This window comes from Brassica napus, chromosome A5 (assembly GCF_020379485.1).
Source record: "Brassica napus cultivar Da-Ae chromosome A5, Da-Ae, whole genome shotgun sequence".
Lineage (NCBI taxonomy): Eukaryota > Viridiplantae > Streptophyta > Magnoliopsida > Brassicales > Brassicaceae > Brassica > Brassica napus.
Genome location: NC_063438.1, coordinates 26,201,875 through 26,216,747, shown reverse-complemented (window position 1 = coordinate 26,216,747; position 14,873 = coordinate 26,201,875). Strand labels below are relative to the sequence as shown.

General features: G+C 37.5%; 3 protein-coding genes across 3 annotated transcripts; 1 reads left to right on the top strand and 2 right to left on the bottom strand.

The window, feature by feature from the left end:
• Window positions 1-242: 242 nt before the first annotated feature.
• LOC106452833 (BRISC complex subunit Abraxas 2-like) lies at window positions 243-1,993 on the bottom strand. Its single transcript, XM_013895007.3, has 3 exons — window positions 1,028-1,993; window positions 844-916; window positions 243-525 (listed from the first exon to the last, which is right to left on the bottom strand). Exons 1-2 carry the CDS (start codon window positions 1,919-1,921, stop codon window positions 866-868), a joined length of 945 nt encoding a protein of 314 aa, XP_013750461.2. The 5' UTR covers window positions 1,922-1,993; the 3' UTR covers window positions 243-525; window positions 844-865.
• Window positions 1,994-3,190: 1,197 nt separating this feature from the next.
• LOC106452831 (protein SIEL-like) lies at window positions 3,191-7,056 on the top strand. The gene is made up of 8 exons (XM_013895005.3): window positions 3,191-3,823; window positions 3,900-3,980; window positions 4,191-4,421; window positions 4,564-4,755; window positions 5,058-5,198; window positions 5,299-5,388; window positions 5,478-5,950; window positions 6,042-7,056. Exons 1-8 carry the CDS (start codon window positions 3,215-3,217, stop codon window positions 6,973-6,975), a joined length of 2,751 nt encoding a protein of 916 aa, XP_013750459.2. The 5' UTR covers window positions 3,191-3,214; the 3' UTR covers window positions 6,976-7,056.
• LOC106452832 (putative pentatricopeptide repeat-containing protein At3g08820) lies at window positions 6,966-9,319 on the bottom strand. Its single transcript, XM_013895006.3, has one exon. It carries the CDS (start codon window positions 9,115-9,117, stop codon window positions 7,063-7,065), a length of 2,055 nt encoding a protein of 684 aa, XP_013750460.1. The 5' UTR covers window positions 9,118-9,319; the 3' UTR covers window positions 6,966-7,062.
• Between the last annotated feature and the right edge of the window lie 5,554 nt (window positions 9,320-14,873).

Below are 14,873 nucleotides of genomic sequence, written 5' to 3'. Positions count from 1 at the left end.
AAAGAGATTGGTAAAAGTATGTGGAGTTCGTACGTCTTGTCGTTAGAAGTAGTTAAGATAGCACAGAGATGACGGAGCACCTTCTAGTACTGTATTATTAGCTGTGTGGCAGATGGATTGATTGCTAGGAAAACCGTTTTGTTTGGTTTCACAGAAACAGAATCTAAACTCATAGCTTATTACGTAGTGGTCCCAAATTCGTAATTGAGGGCGTATTACTACTACGGTAAATGCCATCAGTGTAAAATAATGAAAGTTTAAATTATAAGCACAAAGCCATTTCATTTCCAGTCCAGAAGCAACTGAGGAATTGTAAAAGGCATCAAAGAAACTCTCTGAATAGGAAAAATCAACAAAAAACTTGATGATACACCAAAATACATACAGCAGAGAACTTGAGAAAGTTAAGCTCAAGTCATCATCTTCCATGTTCTGGACTACTGGATTACGCCTCATAACATGATATAATCATGTCCTTTAATGGACAGTTCCATACTTTTGACAATTCTGGTTCTTCAAAAAGACCTACAGAGTATAATAGAGATAAACTTTGATCAAGACACAGTGACTAACTTGCCCCTCCATGTTTCTATTCCCAACGATCTCTAGCTCCTATTCTCACATCTGTTTCCTTGTTCTTATCAACCGTTAGTACTCTGGTCTCTATATTAATCTCCAGTATGCATCTATTTAGTTAGTTTTAACTTCCTCAACATATATATATCAATTTACAGAAACTCATGTATTAATCCCCTTATTAAATCTGTAATAAAAATATCTAACCAGCCAAGACTTAAACTAGGAAACAGCTTACGATCGATAATGGTCTACATATATTAATACCTGGCGGAAAAGAAAAAAAGCTTCACCGCTCGATTCTGGCAACTCGGTATCTCAACTTCCGGTTATGATTGTCCTGAAACAACCAATCAAGATGTTTATTACAAAAAAGAGGACAAGACCAACTGAATTATTGTCTTTAAGACAACCTTTGTACAAACTTCAAAAAAAAATCAAAACTTTGTACCAGTTCAAGTACTTTAGCGGAGCTCTTCTCAACCTCGGAAGCCAAGCTCTCGACTTTCGCCAGCATCCTCTCATACATCTCCTCAACACCGCCTGTATAGCTCGCAGCTTCAGCACCAACCAAACGCTTCAAGCTCCCCACTCCAAACCCATCAGCTAACGCATCCACTTCCTTCTGATCCTTCACCGCTTGCTTCTTCCCGCTCAAAGACCCTTCGTCCCTGTCCTCGTTCATCATCCCCGAGCTGCTAACCTCGCACAGCAGCGGCGGGAACCCCGACTTGGGATTAAACGAACCGTAGTGTCCGCGAAACGCCGGTCCGATGTTGACTATACCGAGAGACCTCGGTTCTAACCGTCGGTTTAAAGGGCGGAACTGGTACGCGCGGTACTCGTGCGTGTGGATTAGCTGATCCGTCGACGGCGTGGTGAGAAGGATGAACACGGAGGAAGGCATCGAGTTAGGGTTATCCGAGTTCTCGATCGGTAATTGAAATCGAGAGGAGAGGGAAGAGGAGACGGAGAGCTCGCGCATGGAGGGGCGATTCGCGGTGGTTCTCCGGGCGGAGAACCACCCGAGGAGGCGGTCCGGTGAGTCGACTCGGAGGGAGTCGATCCGGAGCGAGTCGACTCGGCCGAGGGGGTCGTAGAAGGAGACGGTTTTGCCGGAGGAGATGAAGCTTGTGACTGTGGCGACGATTTGATCAGATGAGGAGGAGGAGGAGGAGGGGGGTGGTTCCGACGGAGAGTCGTCGGATAAGGTGGTGGAGACGATGCGGTGGATTTGGCCGAAGAGTAAGCCGTCGACGTCGCCGGGGGAGGAGGAAGCTCGTTGAATCAGAGAGGCTAGTGTTGGGCCTGGAATCTCGATTCTTTCTAGAGAGAGATCGTCCATGGTGGCGATGAGACAGGAGAGAAGATGGAAAGATGTGAAGTCACTTGAAAGACTTGTGTCTAGATTTACCTGTTACGACGTCGTGGTGTTTTTGTATTTCAACGAGTGGTTAGCGTGTCGTTTTCTATAGATAAAAACGGCATAGATTCGAGATTTGAAGCCCGGTATTCAACCTAAGCCCAATCAACTAGAGAAGACATTTAAACAAAAATATGAAGGTCAATTAGTACATTAATCTTCTGCTTTGATGTAGCAACGGTGTTTACAAGTGTTCCCATTTATTTTGGTTGCAAAATAAAATGGTTTACAACTCTTTGGAAACCAAAAAAAAAAAAAAATGAAAAAGAGAAAAGATCCAAAGGTTGGTGTTTGGTTCTGGGGTGGTCTTTGGATACCCGTTCGAGTTTTTGTATTTTAGCTATCCGGATTATTCTAATATTTTTATATTTCGGATCGAGTTTGGTATTTATAGTTCAAATTTGAATAATTCGGATCGGATTCAAATTTTTAAAGTTCGAATACAGAAACGGATTCAATTTTTTAAAGTTCGAATACAGAAACGAGTCTTACTCAACTATTACTCTACTTAGTATCTTGGACTAAAACTCATTACTAATGTTAACTGGTTTTGTTGTCTTATTGCTTATAAAAGGTCGTCAAAACAACAATGTTTTAGCTCTATCTCCCCCCCCACCCCACCATGGGAAGCTCAGTCTCCAAATCTCTAGCCCTCAATACTCTCCTACTCATCAGACGCAAGTGACTCAAGTGGTCATCACTACTCATCAACCGATCTGTTACAACCCTCAAGGTGGCTCTCCTCTTGCTACCAACAACATTTTCGGTATGTCCTCCCTACAATGACAGGAGGCCACATGCCACCCTTGGGCCACAACCCAAACCATCTTAATCCTGCTACCATGTACGGAGGACAACCTGAACAACATTACCTTGTAGAACAACAAATGTACGGAATGGAACCAACTTTAGGAATCTCTACCATGTTTCTTCTCATCCTTGGGCTCATAACTATCATCAACCAATGAGCAAAAAGAAACCAGAGGACAAATTGTTTGGAGATCTTGTTGAACTCTCCAAGTTCAAGAAAAGAGCCGGTAGTATGTAAAAGTAAAACCCCACATTTTTTTACCTTTTTTACTTTAGAGATTCCAAATTTTTACTGTTGAACTCGTAAATGATAAAAAATTTAAATTAAATATTTGTCGCCAAGTGAATATTCTTATATTTATATAAAACCTCCGTCGAGGTTTTACGATTTCGTCTTCTTCGTCAATGGAAGAAGACGACTCGGTTTCACTCACTCTCCACACACTAGCTTCCATTAGATCACTCATCATCAACGCCGACACTTCCTTCTCCGTAATCTCCTCGGTCCTCGACCTCCTCACTGGTCTTCTCCCCCGAGACGACTCGCCGATTCTCCACCACGTCCTCAAGCTCCTCTCCGATCTCTCCCTCTCGAGAAACGACTTAACACCACAGATCTTCGACTCAATCCTCTCCAACTTGCTCCGCCTCCAAACCTCCGCCGCGGAATCGCTCGCCGTGCTCGCGTCGTTATCCGAACGAAACCCTACCGCCGCCGCAATCGACGGAGAGGTGTTCGCGTCGATTTGCATCGGAGCAGATGTGTCTTCGCGGATGTGGATGCTTAGGAACGCGGAGAGGTTCGATCTCCCGTCGTCGGTGCTTTTCACGTTGTGCTTCGGGTTCACGAAGGATCCGTATCCGTGTATCAGAAGAGTAGCTCTTGATGGATTGGTTTATGTATGTGAGGCTGGTGGTTTCGATCACGCACGTGCCGTGCAAGGTTGTTATGCACGTGCCGTTGAGCTTCTGGACGATGATGAAGATAGCGTCAGATCTTCTGCAGTTCGTGCCGTAAGTTTTTTATTTTTATTTTAATGAAATAATATTTGAAATAATTGTTGTGAGCTGAAACTATCTGAATGTTCAGGTTAGTGTGTGGGGCAAAGTGTTGATAGCATCCAAGGAAGAGGCGAGTAGAAGAGAGTGTTCTGATGCTGTGTTTCTCCAGGTAACTAGCTCCTCTCTGGATTGTGTAGCTACAAGTTGATTTAGCATAAAGGCTGATTTTTTTTTTGACATTGTATTTGCAATTTGGGATGCTGAGTAGGCACCTAATAACTTCTGTGGTGAGGTGTTTATTAGATTTGTTTTCTCAGTGATCTTGAGGAACTGCAATATAACCAAATGGCTGATGTATTCTTCATAAACGTGCTTTCAGCTTTGTTCTGTTGTGAGAGATATGAGTGTAGACGTGAGGGTTGAGGTCTTCAAGGCGTTTGGGGTGATAGGAACTGCATCAGAAAGCATTCTACTGCAAACACTTTCTAAAAAAGTATTGAGAGCCGCCGGGAAAGGAAAGAAACCGCAGAATCATCTTTTGAATGAATCTGCTGATGCCGCTGCTGCAGCTGGAGTTTTCATCCATGGTTTTGAAGATGAATTCTACGAGGTACGCTTATGCTAAATATCCTTTCTTGTTTTGTTTGTGCAAACCTGTTAAGTAGGTTTTGTAGAAAAAATTTCAGTTGAGGTTTTGTTGTTTCTGGTCCTCTGGACTTACATATACGGCTTTTGCATGTGTCATTGTGAAGGTACGGAAAGCTGCGGTTGAGTCCTTCCACTCCCTCTCAGTAAATTCTATCGAATTCCCAGATGAAGCTGTTTGCCTATTGATGGATATGCTATACGATGATTATATGGTTGTCAGGTTGAAAGCTTTAGAGGCATTACATCATATAGCAGACATGGGAAACTTGAAGATACAGGAAACTTATATTCCCGCTGTAAGTCACCGTATTCTTTTGCCTCTTTTTTTCCTACAAAGCTGGTTGTAAAAGCTAATGAGAATGCAGATGCTATACTTCATAAGATCCATGTCTTGTACAAATCGCTTCTTAAGGGTTTAGGCCCGCTGAAATAGCTTTAGTAAGTTGTTTACACTCTAGGGCCTAATGCTGAATGAGATTTGAAGTGATTTGCTACTAAACTAACATGGCTGCCGCTGCCTCCAAGCATTGCCACTTGCTTCTGTTTGTCTATTTATTTACTCTGAATTGTGATGAAGAGCTGCTACTTGGTTATGCAGTTTTTGGATGCTATTGTTGATACTTCTGAGAACATAAGACTTACGGCTAGAAACATTCTCAAATTGGCAAAGCTGCCCGATATGAAGCTGGTCAACAAAGGTGTTGATGGTGTCCTAAAAAGTTTAGAGATGTATCCACAGGTTGGCATACTTTTCTACAAAAACCAGTTAGCTTCTGATTCCATCGATCGATTCTTCTTTTTCTTATTTTGAACCTCATTTTCTTGCTGTCTCATTCTAGGACGAACCTGATATCTTGTCTACTCTGTTCCTTCTCGGACAAAACCATTCAAATTTCGTAGTCAATATAATTAAGAGATTTCGTGCAAAGGTAAGCAAAGCTAATTTTTCACTCTTCTCAGGACTTGTTAATTATAGGCGTACTAATAATCTCTTTGCTTACTCTTCCATGCTATTCAGTTGGAGACAGACTCCGGAAATAAAAGTGAATTCAACAGCCGACAGGTGTCTGCGTTTCTGATGTTCATAATCTCAGCTCCTCTCTCAAACAAACAAAGCATCACTTCCATACCGCCTTTGGCTTTTTCATATTCGCTTGCAATGCTGGGAAAATTCTCTTGTGGACTTCATGATATGATGGACCAGGATACTCTTTTGGCGTACTTGGCTCATTGCACTACTCGTTCTGCTTCTTCGGGTACAGAATTCAATAAAGCAGATACGTTTTTAAATGCATATAGGCGCAGTAATGCAGATCATAGCGGAGACCCCGTCCTACTACCAAGCAATATACCTGCTGAGAGCAAACCAATGGCTTCCAAAGAAGAATTGGATCCAGCACTTAAGCTTGTGAGCCATATACAGTTGAAAGTGAAGGCTGCCTGGTTATTATTACAATCAGCATTCTCTAAAGAAGCAATCCGAGCCTTAAGGTTTTATAGCTTGCAGTCCATCGGTTTCCAGCGTCTATGTTACTGTTTCATGTATATTCTAACTAAACGTGTTTCTTGACTTCTTGTCCAGGGCTTGCAAACAGGAGTTATCAACTTTGACAACCAATTCCTCAATCTCCAATGGTGCATTAGGATTTATGTGTCAGTACGTTCACCTAATCGAACTTCTCGCTCAGGTATGGCCTCATTTCGAAAACTCAAGACACACCAGCACATGTAGATCTGTAGAACTGGAACTGCTGATGGAAGAGTTAGAGATAAAACTGATGGAGATAAGGTGTAGATTCACAGGCCTGTCTACGGAGGTGTCACTTGTGATGGAGCTAGTAATTTTAGGTTGCTTGTTAAGGCTATATAAATTTGAGATCTGCTGCCGGCTTAGCTGCAAGAAGAGGCTATCTGCAACAGTATCTCAATTAGAGCTCCACCATGAACAACAATGCACCAAGCCATCAGATTTTCTAACCGAAACTAAGAAGTCATTGCAAGAGATTGGGAGCTCTGGTGATATAAGCTGCTTGACACTGCTTGATCTCATCAAGAAATTCAATTGCTTCTCCCCCGAACAGTTTACCCTCTCTGGTAATCTGCAGTGTGTCAGTGCAGAGCTCGAGGTTCCTGGTAATGGTCCTTACAATCCAGTTTCCTTTGTGGCTGGACTACCAGTGGCTATACCATGCGAGATCAAGCTGCTCAACGTGCCAAGGAATTCCCGTTTGTGGCTGAGAATATCCAGAAGCGATGACACTTGCCAGTTTGTGTACTTGGACCCAAACCTTTACAATGGAGGCGAGACAGAGAAGAGGTTTATGTTTACTGCAGTAGCTTGCATGACCCCGAGAGCTGTTGTGTTCACACTGCAGGTCTCAATAGGCATAGAGTGTTTATTCGAAGATGTTTGTTGCAGAAAACATCGTTATGGTCCGAAGCATCCAGTGACTTATCTGTGTAAGGAAAGAGAAGTTCACTTCTCCCATGTTTCAAGAACAGAAGCTGTATTGTAGTCTTCTCTATTTTTCAAAAAATGTCAAACTTACAAAACATACCAAACGAGAAATGCAATAATAATCCCGTGTTTAACATAAGTGAGCTCACCAGTAGTCATTGCAAGAACAAGTGCCGTTTGTAAAACAATGAAACCTATTATTATCTCTAACAACAATCTCTCTTCTTGTGATCTTCGATATCAACTTCATCACTTCATGACAATCTCCGCATACTCTTAGATTCTTCACCACTCGAATCACTTCGCCATGACCCGTACTGATCAACCCCAACGCAACCGCAAGCTTCTCGCTGTGATACCCCAACACCGTCTCCTTTTCTTCTTCTTCGACGTCGAACATAACACATTCTGTCGTTGGCACAAAACCCATAAGCCTCATTTCATTACCCAAATCCTCTAGCTTCGCATATATCTTATCGCTCAGAGGATGAGACTTATCATCAGCCAGAAACTCGTGCACCGTCCCTTCCAATTCGATCCAACTCCATCCAGGGAGCTTCTTCATACCTTTCTTGTTCATCTCCTCTCTCACTTCAGCCGCTTCGTCCCATCTACCATTAACCGAGTATATATTGGATAACTGAACGTAGTTTCCTGCATTCCACGGCTCCAGAGCGATGAGTTCTTTCAGAACACGTTCAGCTAACCGAGTTTCTTTGACCAGTCTGCATCCGGTTAGCAACGCTCCCCATATTATCGCGTTTGGCTTCATTGGCATATCGCAGATCAACCGGTACGCGTCACTTAACTGTCCTGCTCTGCCCCAAAGATCTACCATGCAACCATAGTGCTCAACCGTGCGTTTCAACGAGTAAACAGAGCTTATGGAGTTGAAAATCCGAAGCCCGTCTTGGATTAGCCCTGCGTGAACACACCCACATAGCAATCCAAGGAATGTGTACCCATCAGGTGAGATACCTAGCTTCTCTGTTTGTCCGAAAACCGCAAAGGACATCTTGACATGGCCATTCTTGGCCAGACCAGTAATCGCAGTGTTCATAATAACTCTATCCTTCTCCTTCATATCTTTAAACACTTGAAAGCCTCGAGCCATATCCCCGCATTTCGCATACATGTCGATCAACGCATTGCCCATAACAAGATTAGTCAAAAACTCATCCCTATCTATCAAATTACTTCCCCACTCGCCTAAATCAAGCGCTCCTAAGCTTGCACAAGAAGAAAGAAACCCGACGATCGAATACTGATCCGGTTTCAGATCTTCCCTCATCATCCGGTGGAACAACTCTACACCTTCCTTCGGGAGACTATTCGACGCATACCCTTGTATCATAGTGCTCCAAGTAACTATATCCTTCTCCCCCATCGAGTCGAAAACAGAGCGAGCTTTCTCCATCTTCCCACGCTTCGCGTAGAGATTAACCAGTGTAGTGTTCACATATGAGTTCTTCTGCATCTCAGTCTCTTCAACTAGATTAGCAATCCACTCCGCGCTATCGAGATCCCCTACCTGAACACAAGCAGATAAAACCCGAACAACGGAGTAGCTATCCGGCCTCACACCACTCTCCACCATCTTCTTAAACAAACCAATCGCATCCCCATGCTTCCCTGAAGCAATACACCCACTAAAAAAAGCCGTCCAAGAAACAATCGTTCTCTCAGGCATTTCATCGAACATCTTACGAGCATCGTCAACCCGCCCGGAGCCAGAGTACAGAGAGAGCAAACTCGTCATAGCGCCGGCATCGCCATTAAACCCGCATTTGACAACAAGAGGATGGAGCTCAATCCCGAGCGTTAGATTCTGGGATCTAATGCACGCCTTGAGGACGAAAGGGAAAGTGAAACCGTAGAGAGAGAGGCCGTGTTTGCGGACGGAGAGGAAGAGGTCGAGCGTTTCGCGGAAGAGGTTGTTGTTGACGAAGCCGTTGATGAGAGTGTTGTAGAGGAAGATGTTTGGGAACTGTGTGTGGGAGAAGAGGAGGGAGGAGTAGTGGTTTTCGCGGAAGAAGAGAGTTCGCTTGAGGAGGAGGTTAACGAGGTAAGTGTCATGGTGGTGATCGTGGTGGATGAGAGACGCGTGGATCTGTTTCAGGTGGTTGACGGAGGATGCGACGGAGATTAGGGTTTTGATTTGATGAAGTTTGGATGGTGATGAGACGGTGGCGATGCTCATGGCCACTTTAAACCCTTAGTTTTTTATTTTGTGTGGTCTCCCGCCAATTTATATCAGTCTTCAAACGGACAGTTTTTTTAACATTAATTAACAAAAATAATAATGGTTCCAACTATCTAATTGTTTCATATGTGCAACCACATTATTTAGTGTTGTTTTAAAATTTCTAAACACATTCTTCATTTTTATTAATGTATATTAAACTCTATTTCATGGTTCATGAGCATCGTTTTAATTTTTTGTCAATTAATTTAGTAAAACTTCATAATACTTCTTGAATTGGTGGAATAACCACGATAATCGCTATTCTCTAGAGAAACAGAGACAACAAATGTTCCAAACCTCTTTCATCTTCATTATATGTTACAGAAGGATAAAACAATGCATTAAAATAATATTTTTATATTTTTGAATTTTTTTTCAAAATCTATGGGTTAATTTTTCGGTAAATTCTCTATATTCTGAAACCTATGATATTTAGTGATTTTTAAAATTTCTAAACACATTCTTCATTTTTATTAATGTATACTAACTCTATTTCATGGTTCATGAGCATCGTTTTAATTTTTTTTTTAATTTATTTAGTATAACTTCATAATACTTCCTAAATTGGTGGACTAACCACGATAAAATCGCTATTTTCAAGAGAAACGGAGACAACAAAGGTTACAAACCTCTTTGACCTTCATCATATGTTACAGAAGGATGAAACTATGCTTTAAAAAAATATTTTCATATTTTTTAATTTTTCTCAAAATCTATGGGTTAACTAACCCCTACGAAAATATTGAGTTTTTCAGTAAATTCTCTATATTCTGAAACCTATAATCTTTAGTGTTATTTTAAAATTTCTAAACACATTCTTCATTTTTATTAATGTATATTAAACTCTCTTTCATGGTTCATGAGCATCGCTTTAATTTTTTGTCAATTAATTTAGTAAAACTTCATCATACTTCCTAAATTGGTGGACTAACCACGATAAAATCGCTATTCTCTAGAGAAACGGAGACAACAAAGGTTCCAAACCCCTTTGACCTTCATCATATGTTACAGAAGGATGAAACTATGCATTAAAACAATATTTTCATATTTTTGAATTTTTCTCAAAATCTATGGGTTAACCCCTACGAAAATATTGAGTTTTTCGGTAAATTCTCTATATACTGAAACCTATGATTTTTAGTGTTGTTTTTAAATTTCTAAACACATTCTTCATTTTTATTAATGTATATTAAACTCTCTTTCATGGTTCATAAGCATCGTTTTATTTTTTTGTCATGTAATTTAGTTAAACTTCATAATACTCTCTAAATTGGTGGACTAACCACGATAAAATTGCTATTCTCTAGAGAAACGGAGACAACAAAGGTTCCAAACCTCTTTGACCTTCATCATATGTTACAGAAGGATGAAACTATGCATTAAAACAATATTTTCATATTTTTGAATTTTTCTCAAAATCTATGGGTTAACCCCTACGAAAATATTGAGTTTTTCGGTAAATTCTCTATATACTGAAACCTATGATCTTTAGTGTTGTTTTAAAATTTCTAAACACATTTTTATTTTTATTAATGTATATTAAACTCTCTTTCATGGTTCATGAGCATCGTTTTAATTTTTTGTCATGTAATTTAGTAAAACTTCATAATACTCCCTAAATTGGTGGACTAACCACGATAAAATCGCTATTCTCTAGAGAAACGGAGACAACAAAGGTACCAAACCTCTTTGACCTTCATCATATGTTACAGAAGGATGAAACTATGCATTAAAACAATATTTTCATATTTTTGAATTTTTCTCATAATCTATGGGTTAACCCCTACGAAAATATTGAGTTTTTCGGTAAATTCTCTATATACTGAAACCTATGATCTTTAGTGTTGTTTTAAAATTTCTAAACACATTCTTCATTTTTATTAATGTATATTAAACTCTCTTTCATGGTTCATAAGCATCGTTTTAATTTTTTGTCATGTAATTTAGTTAAACTTCATAATACTCCCTAAATTGGTGGACTAACCACGATAAAATCGCTATTCTCTAGAGAAACGGAGACAACAAAGGTTTCAAACCTCTTTGACCTTCATCATATGTTACAGAAGGATGAAACTATGCATTAAAACAATATTTTCATATTTTTGAATTTTTTTCAAAATCTATGGGTTAACCCCTACGAAAATATTGAATTTTTCGGTAAATTCTCTATATACTGAAACCTATGATTTTTAGTGTTGTTTTAAAATTTCTAAACACATTCTTCAATTTTATTAATGTATATTAAACTCTCTTTAAAGGTTCATAAGCATCGTTTTATTTTTTTGTCATGTAATTTAGTTAAACTTCACAATACTCTCTAAATTGGTGGACTAACCACGATAAAATCGCTATTCTCTAGAGAAACGGAGACAACAAAGGTTCCAAACCTCTTTGACCTTCATCATATGTTACAGAAGGATGAAACTATGCATTAAAACAATATTTTCATATTTTTGAATTTTTCTCAAAATCTATGGGTTAACCCCTACAGAAATATTGAGTTTTTCGGTAAATTCTCTATATACTGAAACCTATGACCTTTAGTGTTGTTTTAAATTTCTAAACAAATTCTTAATTTTTATTAATGTATATTAAACTCACTTTCATGGTTCATGAGCATCGTTTTAATTTTTTTTTAATTAATTTAGTCAAACTTCATAATACTTCCTAAATTGGTGGACTAACCACGATAAAATCGCTATTCTCTAGAGAAACGGAGACAACAAAGGTTACAAACCTCTTTGAACTTCATCATATGTTACAGAAGGATGAAACTATGCATTAAAACAATATTTTCATATTTTTGAATTTTTCTCAAAATCTATGGGTTAACCCCTACGAAATATTGAGTTTTCGGTAAATTCTCTATATACTGAAACCTAAGACCTTTAGTGTTGTTTTAAAATTTCTAAACAAATTCTTCATTTTTATTAATGTATATTAAACTCTCATTCATGGTTCATGAGCATCGTTTTAATTTTTTGTCAATTAATTTAGTAAAACTTCATAAAACTTCCTAAATTGGTGGACTAACCACGATAAAATCGCTATTCTCTAGAGAAACGGAGACAACAAAGGTTCCAAACCTCTTTGACCTTCATCATATATTACAGAAGGATGAAACTATGCATTAAAATAATATTTTCATATTTTTGAATTTTTCTCAAAATCTATGGGTTAACCCCTATGGAAATATTAACCTTTTCGGTAAATTCTCTATATACTGAAACCTAAGACCTTTAGTGTTGTTTTAAAATTTCTAAACAAATTCTTCATTTTTATTAATGTATATTAAACTCTCATTCATGGTTCATGAGCATCGTTTTAATTTTTTGTCAATTAATTTAGTAAAACTTCATAAAACTTCCTAAACTAGTGAACTAACCACGATAAAATTGCTATTCTCTAGAGAAACGGAGAGAACAAATGTTCCAAACTTCTTTGACCTTCATCATATGTTACAGAAGGATGAAACTATCCATTATAACAATATTTTCATATTTTTGAATTTTTCTCAAAATCTATGGGTAACCCTTATGGAAATATTAACCTTTTCGGGAAATTCTCTATATACTGAAATCTATGATCTTTAGTGTTGTTTTAAAATTTCTAAACACATTTTTCATTTTTATTAATGTATATTAAACTCTATTTCATGGTTCATGAGAATCGTTTTAATTTTTTGTCAATTAATTTAGTAAAACTTCATAATACTTCCTAAATTGGTGGACTAACCACGATAAAATCGCTATTCTCTAGAGATACGGAGACAACAAAGGTTCCAAACCTCTTTGACCTTCATCATATGTTACAGAAGGATGAAACTATGCATTAAAATAATATTTTCATATTTTTGAATTTTTCTCAAAATCTATGGGTTAACCCCTACGAAAATATTGAGTTTTTCGGTAAATTCTCTATATACTGAAACCTATGATTTTAGTGTTGTTTTAAAATTTCTAAACACATTCTTCATTTTTATTAATGTATATTAAACTCTCTTTCATGGTTCATGAGCATCGTTTTAATTTTTTGTCAATTAATTTAGTAAAACTTCATAATACTTCCTAAATTGGTGGACTAACCACGATAAAATCGCTATTCTCTAGAGAAACGGAGACAACAAAGGTTCCAAACCTCTTTGACCTTCATCATATGTTACAGAAGGATGAAACTATGCATTAAAATAATATTTTCATATTTTTGATATTTTCTCAAAATCTATGGGTTAACCCCTACGAAAATATTGAGTTTTTCGGTAAATTCTCTATATACTGAAACCTATGATCTTTAGTGTTGTTTTAAAATTTCTAAACACATTCTTCATTTTTATTAATGTATATTAAACTCTCTTTCATGGTTCATGAGCATCGTTTTAATTTTTTGTCAATTAATTTAGTAAAACTTCATAATACTTCCTAAATTGGTGGACTAACCACGATAAAATCGCTATTCTCTAGAGAAACGGAGACAACAAAGGTTCCAAACCTCTTTGACCTTCATCATATGTTACAGAAGGATGAAACTATGCATTAAAATAATATTTTCATATTTTTGAATTTTTCTCAAAATCTATGGGTTAACCCCTACGAAAATATTGAGTTTTTCGGTAAATTCTCTATATACTGAAACCTATGATCTTTAGTGTTGTTTTAAAATTTCTAAACACATTCTTCATTTTTATTAATGTATATTAAACTCTCTTTCATGGTTCATGAGCATCGTTTTAATTTTTTGTCAATTAATTTAGTAAAACTTCATAATACTTCCTAAATTGGTGGACTAACCACGATAAAATCGCTATTCTCTAGAGAAACGGAGACAACAAAGGTTCCAAACCTCTTTGACCTTCATCATATGTTACAGAAGGATGAAACTATGCATTAAAACAATATTTTCATATTTTTGAATTTTTCTCAAAATCTATGGGTCCCCTACGAAAATATTGAGTTTTTCGGGAAATTCTCTATATACTGAAATCTATGATCTTTAGTGTTGTTTTAAAATTTCTAAACACATTTTTCATTTTTATTAATGTATATTAAACTCTCTTTCATGGTTCATGAGCATCGTTTTAATTTTTTGTCAATTAATTTAGTAAAACTTCATAATACTTCCTAAATTGGTGGACTAACCACGATAAAATCGCTATTCTCTAGAGAAACGGAGACAACAAAGGTTCCAAACCTCTTTGACCTTCATCATATGTTACAGAAGGATGAAACTATGCATTAAAACAATATTTTCATATTTTTGAATTTTTCTCAAAATCTATGGGTTAACCCCTACGAAAATATTGAGTTTTTCGGTAAATTCTCTATATACTGAAACCTATGATTTTTAGTGTTGTTTTTAAATTTCTAAACACATTCTTCATTTTTATTAATGTATATTAAACTCTCTTTCATGGTTCATGAGCATCGTTTTATTTTTTTGTCATGTAATTTAGTTAAACTTCATAATACTCCCTAAATTGGTGGACTAACCACGATAAAATCGCAATTCTCTAGAGAAACGGAGACAACAAAGTTTCAAAACCTCTTTGACCTTTATCATATGTTACAGAAGGATGAAACTATGCATTAAAACAATATTTTCATATTTTTTAATTTTTTTCAAAATCTATGGGTTAACCCCTACGAAAATATTGAGTTTTTCGGTAAATTCTCTATATACTGAAACCTATGATCTTTAGTGTTGTTTTAAATTTT

Bases quoted from the DNA above. Each gene is read 5' to 3' on its own strand.
- LOC106452833 (XM_013895007.3), bottom strand. From the start codon at position 1,921: ATGGACGATCTCTCTCTAGAAAGAATCGAGATTCCAGGCCCAACACTA. The intron at 917-1,027 runs GTACAAAGTTTT...TGGTTGTTTCAG, and splicing joins CCGCTAAAGTACTTGAACTG to GACAATCATAACCGGAAGTT.
- LOC106452831 (XM_013895005.3), top strand. From the start codon at position 3,215: ATGGAAGAAGACGACTCGGTTTCACTCACTCTCCACACACTAGCTTCC. The intron at 4,422-4,563 runs GTACGCTTATGC...GTCATTGTGAAG, and splicing joins TTGAAGATGAATTCTACGAG to GTACGGAAAGCTGCGGTTGA. The intron at 4,756-5,057 runs GTAAGTCACCGT...TTGGTTATGCAG, and splicing joins AGGAAACTTATATTCCCGCT to TTTTTGGATGCTATTGTTGA.
- LOC106452832 (XM_013895006.3), bottom strand. From the start codon at position 9,117: ATGAGCATCGCCACCGTCTCATCACCATCCAAACTTCATCAAATCAAA.